Below are 10,270 nucleotides of genomic sequence, written 5' to 3'. Positions count from 1 at the left end.
TGTGGCGTGCCCGGGGCTCTGGGATCTGTGGGATTAGGGGTGCCCAGGGCTGTGGGGCGGGGACCTGTCGGGTTGGGGGTGTCCGGGGCTGTGGGAGGAGGGAGCTGTGGGGTTGCGGGGTGTCCATTCTGTGGAGTGCGGGGCTGTGGGGTGTCCAGGGCTGTGGGAGGAGGGAGCTGTGGGCTTACGGGGTGCCTGTAGCATCGTGGGGTTCGGGGTGGGTGCTGCTGTGGGGTGCCCCGGTGTGCGGGGTGAGGTGCTGCTGATTGTCAGCGGCTGGAGCCTTTAGGATGTGGCTCTGTGGGGTTTGGGGGTGCCGGGGCCTGCGGGATGCCCAGGCGTTGTGGAGTGGTGGGGTGCGGGGCTGTGGTGTGCAGCACAGCGGGGCTCGGGGGGGCACGGTGTCTTACAGGCTACTGACAACCTCAGGGGCTGGTGGCAAGAGCCCGGCTGCAGTTTGTAGCCCAGGGACAGCGTTTCCTCCTTCCCACCCCAGTATCTGGGGGCTGGCCAGGGGCTGCTGCTTCCCCCAGTAGTTGTGGCATTACTGGGTGGCAAATGTCTCCCCAGCACCCCGTGAGCGGTCTGCCAGCGCTGTGGAGATCGGGGTACCCCGGTGGTACCCCGCGGGTCAGAGCCGCTCGTGCCCGGGAGGCATCTGTGTTCTGTCATTGTTAGCTGCTTCTTATTATCCCCAGGGAAACCAGGAAATAATTACAACATGGGGTTATTTCTGTAACAATTAGTGACGAGTGTGTGCAAGTTGGAATCGCTTCTAGGTTACAGAAAGATTTTTTTCAGGCCCGGTTGTATTTTATTTTTAAATCTCTGCCTGTCCAAATCTTCTCTCCCTCGTGTTGTAGCTTAGAGATGTGAACTGAGGATTTATCCACCAGTTCTGAGACTGAACCTGCAGGGCGTGGTGGGAGGTTTTTACCAGATTGATTGGGTAAAGAAATCAGAGTGTTTTCAGGGGTGGAAAGATGTTATTTGCTGGCCACAGTTTCATTTCCTTAGTCTCTAGTATCAGGATTTCACTGGCTCTTCCTCCACCCAGGGAGCTTGAATTAAACAGATGAATTGTCCAGTGTAAGCAAAGCTGATTTACTCTGCTGGTCTGTGCTGACAGACCACTGGGATTTATATGTTTAACGTAAATAATTTAAGGTGGGAACAGCCAGGAGCTGTTTGGGCCCACTGTATGTGAGAAAACAGCACCAGTTTTTTGTGTTTTCCATGAATTATTTTTCTGTGCATTGTTTACAGGTGGTGGTTAAACTCCAGAGACCAGCCAGGAAAAATTTAGTGGGTTTGCTGAAGGTTTACACTTGGGTTTTGTTTTGTATGCAGAGAAACAGATCCGTTCTCTGCCCCGAAGACGTTCTGGTCTCTGTAAAAGAAAGAAAAACTTCAATCAAGGCTTGGGGCAGCTGATCAGGTGAGGATGGGAGGCAGGAATTTGGGAAAGGAGACACATCAGTGAAAGCTCCTGGTGGGGGTGAAGGGTGGACGCCAGGCTCCCTGGGCAGGGGTTGGGTATTTAAGGTATTTTCTTGATACATTTAGAGATATCATGGGGCTGTGAACCAGCTCGGTCTTTGACTGTCTTCCCTCTTTGTTTTTCAGGTGTTCAAGCGTCCTCAACCTGCCTTTGATGTGAAAATGACCAAGTTAGGGTTTCTCCGGCTGTCCTATGAGAAGCAAGACACGCTGCTCAAGCTCCTCATCCTGTCGATGGCAGCTGTGCTGTGTAAGTCCGCGTCCTGCTGCGCTGGCCTGGCTGCTTGGTGCCCTCAGCGGGGGACCCTGGGATGGAGCCTTCTCTGCTCCTCCTTTTCTATAGGTTGCAAAGCTCTCATCTGTTTTTAAAGCAAGTCTTCAGTGAACACTCTTATTCCTTCTGTACCTTTTCTTTTGAAAACTGCATCTTTTTTTGTGTTTCCAATGACCAGTTTAAGACAGAAAAAATTTTAATCCAGCAAGGAGGTAGATAAACCTAACATAACTCTGGCTCGGTGAGTGCTGTAGATTCACTCTGCCCTTTTTCTGCATTTGCAGCTTTCTCCACGAGGCTTTTTTCTGTTTTAAGATTCGAAAGCGTCATCCATGAATTTGACCCGTAAGTGTCATCGTTTCATTTCGTGGGGGCCTGCTGGGTTTTTCTCTTCTGGAGCACGCAAAATTGGGGCAGTTTATGCCAGGCTTAGTTAATCCCCACTGAGGATGAGGGATTTGGAGGGCAGTTTTCAATACAGCTAGATTTTCCTCTTCCAGACCCAAAATTCACTTTTCAGTACCCAGAACTCTTTCTGCAGCCTGGAAGTAATTGCCCGCCACCACTTTGCTGCTGGGGTGTGGTTATTCTCTGCCTGAGCAGGGCACAGCAGGAGAGAGGGCTCCTAGTACAACTTGTGTCCACAAACAACCCAGGCTTGTTTCTGATTAAATTGGGCGCAAGGGAGAACATTACCTTTGCAAACCCCCGAAGAAGAGGGATGAAGCCTTGCAGCTGAGGTTTATGGCTGTCTAGAGAAATTGGCCTAGTTCCCTCCGCATGGAAAGCACGTGGTCAGCCCTCATGGTGCTGTTGTAGCCCTAAACCTCAGGTAAAAGTATCAGGCACACAACTTGGTGCTTAATGCCTCTCAAAAGCTGCCTCGTTTCCTGAGCGCGCGTGGCGGGCTGCGGCCGTGACCCAAGGAGCGGCAAGCAGTCGATATCTCTGTCTCCAGATGCGGGGATGTTTAGTGCTTGTTGCCATTCCAGGTACTTTAACTACCGCACAACCCGCTTTCTGGCAGAGGAGGGCTTCTATAAATTCCACAACTGGTTTGATGACCGAGCGTGGTACCCCTTGGGGAGGATTATCGGTGGGACCATTTATCCAGGTGAGCTCTTGGCTTCTGCAGAGCCAAAACGCACCTTGTGCAAGGGAAAATGGGGAGAGGGGCGGGTAGTGTACAGGAGCAGAGCCATGAGTGCCTGCTGGGAGGGGAGCTCCAGAGATGCCCTTCATCCGGGCATCGTGGGCAGAAGCTCCTTCCTGGAGACGCTTTTGGATGTCCTGCTGTTAATTGCAAGCTGACAACCCCCGGTGCTGCAAGCAGAGCGAGAGCACCCTGAGAACAGTGTTGTTTCTGTCCCACAGGGCTGATGATTACGTCGGCAGCAATTTACCACGTGCTGCACTTCTTCCACATCACCATCGACATCCGAAATGTCTGCGTGTTCCTGGCTCCCCTCTTCTCCTCTTTCACCACCATAGTGACTTACCACCTCACCAAAGAGCTCAAGGTGAGGAGACGCTCAGGACATTCACAGAATCACAGAATCATCTCGGTTGGAAAAGACTTTGAAGATCATTGAGTCCAACCATTAACATAACAGTGACAGTTCTCAACTCCACCAGGTCCCTCAGCGCTGGCTCAACCCGACTCTTCAACCCCTCCAGGGATCCCGGGGACTCCCCCCTGCCCTGGGCAGCCCATTCCAACGCCCAACAGCCCCTTCTGCACAGAAATCCTTCCTCAGAGCCAGCCTGACCCTGCCCTGGGCAGCTTGAGGCCATTCCCTCGGGGCCTGGCGCTGGCTCCTTGGCTCCAGAGACTCATCCCCCCTCTCTGCACCCTCTTGGCCGGGAATTGCAGAGGGCCAGGAGGTCTCCCCTCAGCCTCCTCTTCTCCAGACTGAACCCCCCCAGTTCCCCCAGCCGCTCCCCAGCAGACCTGTGCTTCAGACCCTGCCCCAGCTCCGTTGCCCTTCTCTGGCCACGCTCGAGTCACTCAATGGCCTTTTTGGGGTGAGGGGCCCAAAACTGAACCCACTCATCGAGGGGCGGCCTCACCAGTGCCGAGCCCAGGGCTCAGATCCCTTCCCTGTCCCTGCTGGCCACGCCAGTGCTGACACAAGCCAGGATGCCATTGGCCTTCTTGGCCCCCTGGGCACACTGCTGGCTCATTATCAATCCCCACCCCAGGTCCCTCTCTGACTGGCAGCTCTCCAGCCTCTCCTCCCCAAGCCTGTAACACTGCTGGAGGTTGTTGTGGCCCAAGTGCAGCACCTGGCATTTGCCCTTGCAGGCTTTTGCTTTGCGGAGGAGGACGGGCTGTGTCCCTTTTGGAAAGGCAGCTCGTGGCTGTATCAGAGCTTTGGAGGTGACCAGCATGCTGCTCAAAACCCAGAACTTCAGCGAAATGGGAGATCTGTTTCAAAATTTAATTTCAACACTCAATTTTTAGTCTTTCAAGGCATATCCATGTGTAGGGATAACAAAAACCCTAAAAACCAATGGCTCTTTCCACCCTCTGGCTGTGATTTTTATTTTCCCAGGACGCAGGGGCAGGACTCCTTGCTGCCGCTATGATTGCAGTTGTGCCCGGGTACATCTCCCGGTCTGTTGCCGGTTCCTATGATAATGAAGGTGAGTTTGCAGCACTTGGAACAGGGAAACCTTTAATTTGGGGGCTGAAAAATGATGGTAAAAATGATGCAGGACATGATAGAGGAACTGTCCTTTCCCTGCCACATTCCTGGGGTTTACTAACCCAACTGCTCGGAGATGGGTGGTTGTTCTCGCCTGCATGGTTGAGAGATGGAGTGTTTCCTGACTCTTGGCTGTGAGTGTACCCCTATCCCTGAGTATCCTCTTTTGCAAATCAAAAAAAGAGTTTTGCCACCTGCACAAACTCTGCTTGAGATTGGAGTGTCTGTGTGGCTCCCCTGTGCTATTATCCCTGTCCCGGCGGTGACTTTGGGACTGGCAAGGGCAGCAATCTCGTCGATGCTCAGGGCAGACGAGGATCCAGTTTCCTCTCCTGTAGCTGGGCTATCAGGGGCCATTTAAGGAGTCACTGTGTCCAGAAGGGCTAGCTGCTGTGGCTGGAGGAAGCCACGTGAGCTGTTACCTCCATAAGCACAAACATCAGTGCTTCAATCTGGATATCAGATATGAAACCCTTGGCCTGGCTCTTTGAGGTGCTGTTCCATCTTCTGATGGAGCAGCAAAAGATTTATATCTATACCTTTAATACAATTGAGTGCACTGGTGCACCCGAGATTATCATTTCTGTGCTGATGTGAGCTTTAACCTTTCTGTGTCATTCCACCCAGGTATTGCCATATTCTGCATGCTGTTAACTTATTATATGTGGATCAAAGCCGTCAAAACCGGCTCCATCTATTGGGCAGCGATGTGTGCTCTCGCCTATTTCTACATGGTAAGTACTCCTTCCCCCAGCGCCAAGCTTTTTCTGACTCCACTCTGGATATACTGACTGAAAATACACGGTGTGCCCTTCCTGCAGCCTTATTTTGGGGGAGCTAGAACCCCTGTAAAGGGTTTGGTGTGAAAATGGAATGAATGATTTCTTCATCTGCTTCCACTTATCAAAACTAGCACTTTTCTACACGTGATTTTATTAACAGCATTAAAAAATCTTGGTTTCTGTCAGCTGTGAGCGTTGAGGATGCCCTTAGAGAGAGCACATCTCAGCTGGCTTTGCTGCTGGGTGAAAATCCTGCACAAGATCCCAGGAAAAATCAAACCTGCCGCGTTTGACCTCTGCTGTTCAACCTCTTCAGTCCTGGAACTTGTGGGGTTTTTTTGTCTGTTTTCTCTCTCGGCAGGTCTCCTCGTGGGGTGGCTACGTCTTTCTGATTAACCTCATCCCCTTGCACGTTCTTGTGCTGATGCTGACTGGCCGCTTCTCCCACAGGATCTACGTAGCTTATTGCACAGTCTACTGCTTGGGAACCATCCTCTCGATGCAGATCTCCTTTGTTGGCTTCCAGGTGGGGACCAGGATGATTTGCAGGCTCGAGGACAGGCATTTTATGGGTCATTTCATGGATTGTAGCAGAACAACAGCGAGTTGGCACCTGGTTTCTCCTCTTGCCTTCACTGTTGACATTATAAGTGACTTCTGGTTCTAGCTCTTACTACGCTGATTCGTTGCAACCTTTGGCAAGATTAGTTTTGGAGGTGCTGGATGACTTTCAAAGCTGCTAATAACCTTCACAGCACTGGTTGCCTTCCGTGAAAATATTTCTGGTTTCAGTGAAGGAAATGCTCGCACCAGCATGCGTCTTGGTATAGCAGGAAAAATGCCCACTTAGCTCACATTTTCAAGAGAATCAGTTACATTTTCCATGTGAATTCCTACCTGGGAATTGAAGCTGATGTAAGAAAGTAACTCATGGCAGCTGCCATCCGTGGGGAGGGGACTGTTTGCCGTGAGTTTGGCAGCAATTTTGCTGTGAAGGGATTTGTAAAAAAAAAAAAAAAACAAAAAAAACCGGATATTGGGCCCAGCACAGCTCTTGTTCTCCTCCGTGTCTGATCACGCTCTCCCCTGCTCGCAGCCCGTCCTCTCCTCGGAGCACATGGCTGCCCTCGGAGTCTTCGGCTTGTGTCAGATCCACGCCTTTGTTGACTACCTTCGGAGCAAGCTGAACCCACAGCAATTCGAAATCCTCTTCCGAAGTGTCATTTCCCTGGTTGGCTTTGTCCTCCTCACCATCGGGGCCGTGCTGATGCTGACAGGTAACCTGAGATGGTGTCAATGAGCATGTTTCACCACCAGCTTTCCCGTTTTTTTTTTTTTGGTTTTTTTTTTTTGGTTTTGGTTTTGGTTTTTTTTCCTTTTCCTCCTTTGAAGAGCATGTAATTTGTCAATCCTAACTCTGCCTTCCTGCCTACACTGTAGTTTTGGTGCTTGCAAGTCCCCCTCCCAGGGGGAGGCTGGGACCTGCCCTAATTTGTGCATTAACAGGAAAATATTTCACAAGCAGCTGTGTAAAATCTGGGCTCCGGGTGATGCAGGGTGCAGAGAGAAACCTGCTGTGACTCAGCAGGGACGCTGAGCTGGTGCTTCAGAAACTGAATGTCGATCTGTAGTAGCGAAGAGATGCTAAAAATAAGGTCGGGTGGGGGAGAAGTCTTTTTAGGGTAAAATTGCACTATTTCCTTTCTAAAATGGTCGTTTTGAGTAATAGAGATGTTAAACAAGGCCCAGGATTGCTCACTCAGCCTTGTACATGTTTCATGTGTGAGAGAACATATCAGCGTTGCTGGTTACTCTGATGGAACTGAATATGTTGTTTTTTTCTTTTTCTCTTTCCCAGGGAAAATCTCCCCATGGACGGGGCGTTTCTACTCCCTGCTGGATCCTTCCTATGCAAAGAACAACATCCCCATCATCGCCTCCGTCTCCGAGCACCAGCCCACCACTTGGTCATCCTATTACTTTGACCTGCAGCTTCTGGTTTTCATGTTCCCGGGTGAGCCCAGCACAGACGTCGTCAGACCCTTATTTATTCAGTCACCGCGTGAGACCGGAAGGGTTTTATTCCACCGCAGCCTGCCCTCTCCTCGCAAGTCTGCGGAGGCTGTGTGCTTCTGCCGGCTGTTTTTTATTTCAAGCAACAGCTTCCAAGATGAACCTGACCTTTTTTCTCTTTCCTCTTCGTAGTCGGTCTGTATTACTGCTTCAGTAACCTCTCGGACGCCCGCATTTTCATCATCATGTACGGCGTGACCAGCATGTACTTCTCCGCTGTGATGGTGAGGGCTGCTGCCTGCTGGGCACGAGCATGACAACAAAATGGTTTTAACCTGGATTTTATCTATTTTTCTGAACTCGATGATGATGTTTCTTCCACCCTGAGCGGGCTAAAATGTTTGCAAGGCTTTTCTCCCTTCCTTAAAACCAGTTTATTCACCCTTTTGCGCAGTGAGGGAGCGTGACCTTGCAAAACTTTCTGGTTTTGGTGTTACTTGCTTCCTTACAGCCACGGCTGTCCGCCCATGGGTCTCTGTTCTTGGTCTCCCATAGCTGAGTTGCAAACCCAAATAAATTCGCCAGGTATCTGAGCAGGGACCAATAGCAACCGACTGCTTAGGAGCCCATTTCCATTCTTGCTCCATCACCCCGAGCCCTAAATGCAGGTTGATTTCTGGTGTGGAGTCATCTACTAGTTCTTGGCGCCACCATGGAGTTAAAGGGTGTTAAATTGAGGTCACTTCTGCCCATTGGCCAATTTTGAGGGCTTCAGAGAACTCCCCTCGGTGGCATCTGAGATGGTGGCAACTGCCCCTCTGCCCCCACTAAAAAAATCAGCTCCAAGTTTATCTCGAGGCTGATGTTTCCACTGAATTTGAGATGCTGAATTAGGGATAGCATTTAATTTCTTTCATTTCTGAGATTTTTGCCTGGATTTCTTCTCCAACCAGCACCAACAGTTCTGCTCTTACCTGTAGGTGCGTCTCATGCTGGTGCTGGCCCCGGTGATGTGCATCCTCTCCGGCATTGGGGTTTCTCAGGTGTTGTCCACCTACATGAAGAACCTGGATATCAGCCGGCCGGACAAGAAGAGCAAAAAGCAGCAAGATTCCACCTATCCCATCAAAAATGAAGTGAGTGTTGGGCCAGCTTGGGCCTACTCCTGATGGGGCCAAGTGTGGGAGGCTGATGGCCTCTTCCCTCCAGCATTGACCCCGATTTGTTCCCCCAGGTTGCCAGTGGCATGATCCTGGTCATGGCTTTCTTCCTCATCACGTACACTTTCCATTCCACCTGGGTGACCAGCGAGGCATACTCCTCCCCCTCCATCGTGCTGTCTGCCCGGGGCGGCGATGGCAGCAGAATCATCTTTGATGACTTCAGAGAAGCTTACTATTGGCTGCGTCACAACACACCGGAGGTAAACGATGCAGGGGGAAGTTCAAGTGTTGGGGACCCACTGTTGTCCCCTGAGGTGCTGACGTCTGGTGTTTGGCCGCAGGACGCGAAGGTGATGTCCTGGTGGGACTACGGGTACCAGATCACCGCCATGGCCAACCGGACCATCCTGGTGGACAACAACACCTGGAACAACACGCACATCTCCCGCGTCGGTCAGGTAGGTCCTTCCCTCGCCTGCTGCCTTGCCCTGCCTGCCTGGGGCACCACATGACGTGACTGACACTGCGTCTGCTCCAGGCGATGGCATCCACGGAGGAGAAAGCCTACGAGATCATGAGGGAGCTGGATGTCAGCTATGTGCTAGTCATCTTCGGAGGCCTCACCGGGTATTCATCCGACGGTAAGATCTCACTCCGAGCTGGGTCAGACCCATCCATGGGGCGCTGGTGGTGAAGGCTTCTCTGACACAGCTCTTGGAGGAGCCAGGTCCCACCTTCGTCTGAGGCTGCAAATGGTACCAAAATGCTCTTCTTGGAAGCTGCACATACCTTTTTTGCTCTCCCCCAATCCAATCCCTCGCTCTTGGCTCCCCAACCCAACCCCTTGCTTTTTCACCTCAACTCTTTGCTCCCCACCTTTCAGATATCAACAAATTTCTGTGGATGGTGCGGATCGGGGGCAGCACGGACACAGGGCGCCACATCAAGGAGCACGACTACTACACCCCCACAGGGGAGTTTCGGGTCGACCGCGAGGGCTCCCCAGTGCTCCTCAACTGCCTCATGTACAAGATGTGCTACTACCGCTTTGGCCAGGTGTACACAGAGGCCAGTAAGTCCCCAAAACCACCCTCTGTGGGGGGTGACACCACTTTTGGGGTGCTCAGCTGTGCCCCCACCGCCTTTGGGGTGCGATGCAGCAGCACTGCCTGGACTCTGCCCTCTTCTAGAGCGACCGCCGGGCTATGACCGGGTGAGGAACGCTGAAATCGGCAACAAGGACTTTGAGCTGGATGTGCTGGAGGAGGCGTACACCACAGAGCACTGGCTGGTCCGAATATACAAGGTATGGCCCGAAAACCACCCCAAACCCCCAGATTTGGAAAAAATATTAGATTTCCCCTAACCTAGTGGGTTTGTTTTTTTTACCACCAGGTGAAAGATTTGGATAACCGTGGCTTGTCAAGAACGTAGAGGAGCCACTGCCGGCTGCGCCGCGCACCGCACTGACCCAGCCTTTGCCTGTGAAACAGAAATATTTTGGGTTGTTTTTTTTCTGGGGGGGGGTGGTGGGGATGTTTTGGTTTTGTTTTATACCGTTTGTAAGCGCAGGCAGCAGTGGGACACCCCTACCTGTCCCTGCCTGCCGGGGAGTGATTTTTTTATATACACACACATGCACGGAGCGTTCGCCAAATCGGAAGTAACGGCTTTAACCGGGGGTTGATTAACGGGAAATTACAAATAATAATAATAATTAAAACCCGATATTTTGGTGGGCTTTTTTCCCCGATTCTGTTGGGGTTTTTGGTTGTTTTTTTTGATTTTGGGGGCGTTCTGCTGCTTTTACCCGGGCGTTGGGTGGGTTGG

General features: G+C 51.6%; 2 protein-coding genes across 2 annotated transcripts in view; both read left to right on the top strand.

The window, feature by feature from the left end:
• Positions 1–1,258: 1,258 nt before the first annotated feature.
• On the top strand, positions 1,259–10,181 carry STT3A (STT3A, catalytic subunit of the oligosaccharyltransferase complex). The gene is made up of 18 exons (XM_026863810.1): positions 1,259–1,438; positions 1,627–1,750; positions 2,059–2,119; positions 2,767–2,888; positions 3,149–3,294; positions 4,330–4,420; positions 5,110–5,216; positions 5,626–5,790; positions 6,361–6,541; positions 7,123–7,278; positions 7,470–7,561; positions 8,258–8,413; positions 8,512–8,700; positions 8,782–8,898; positions 8,979–9,081; positions 9,324–9,512; positions 9,631–9,746; positions 9,836–10,181. Exons 2-18 carry the CDS (start codon positions 1,663–1,665, stop codon positions 9,872–9,874), a joined length of 2,118 nt encoding a protein of 705 aa, XP_026719611.1. The 5' UTR covers positions 1,259–1,438; positions 1,627–1,662; the 3' UTR covers positions 9,875–10,181.
• The window catches only part of CHEK1 (checkpoint kinase 1), an 11,661-nt gene continuing 11,467 nt past the window's right edge, over positions 10,077–10,270 (top strand). Inside the window, exon 1 of the mRNA XM_026863567.1 lies at positions 10,077–10,122. Within this exon, the coding sequence (XP_026719368.1) occupies positions 10,077–10,122 (46 nt within the window). The remainder of the gene's footprint in view (positions 10,123–10,270) is intronic.

Source organism: Athene cunicularia (genome assembly GCF_003259725.1).
Source record: "Athene cunicularia isolate RWA chromosome 24 unlocalized genomic scaffold, athCun1 chr24_part1, whole genome shotgun sequence".
NCBI classification, from domain to species: Eukaryota; Metazoa; Chordata; class Aves; order Strigiformes; family Strigidae; genus Athene; species Athene cunicularia.
This window is presented reverse-complemented; position numbering and strand designations above follow the sequence as displayed.

Bases quoted from the DNA above. Each gene is read 5' to 3' on its own strand.
- STT3A (XM_026863810.1), top strand. From the start codon at position 1,663: ATGACCAAGTTAGGGTTTCTCCGGCTGTCCTATGAGAAGCAAGACACG. The intron at 6,542-7,122 runs GTAACCTGAGAT...TCTCTTTCCCAG, and splicing joins GGCCGTGCTGATGCTGACAG to GGAAAATCTCCCCATGGACG. The intron at 9,513-9,630 runs GTAAGTCCCCAA...GCCCTCTTCTAG, and splicing joins CCAGGTGTACACAGAGGCCA to AGCGACCGCCGGGCTATGAC.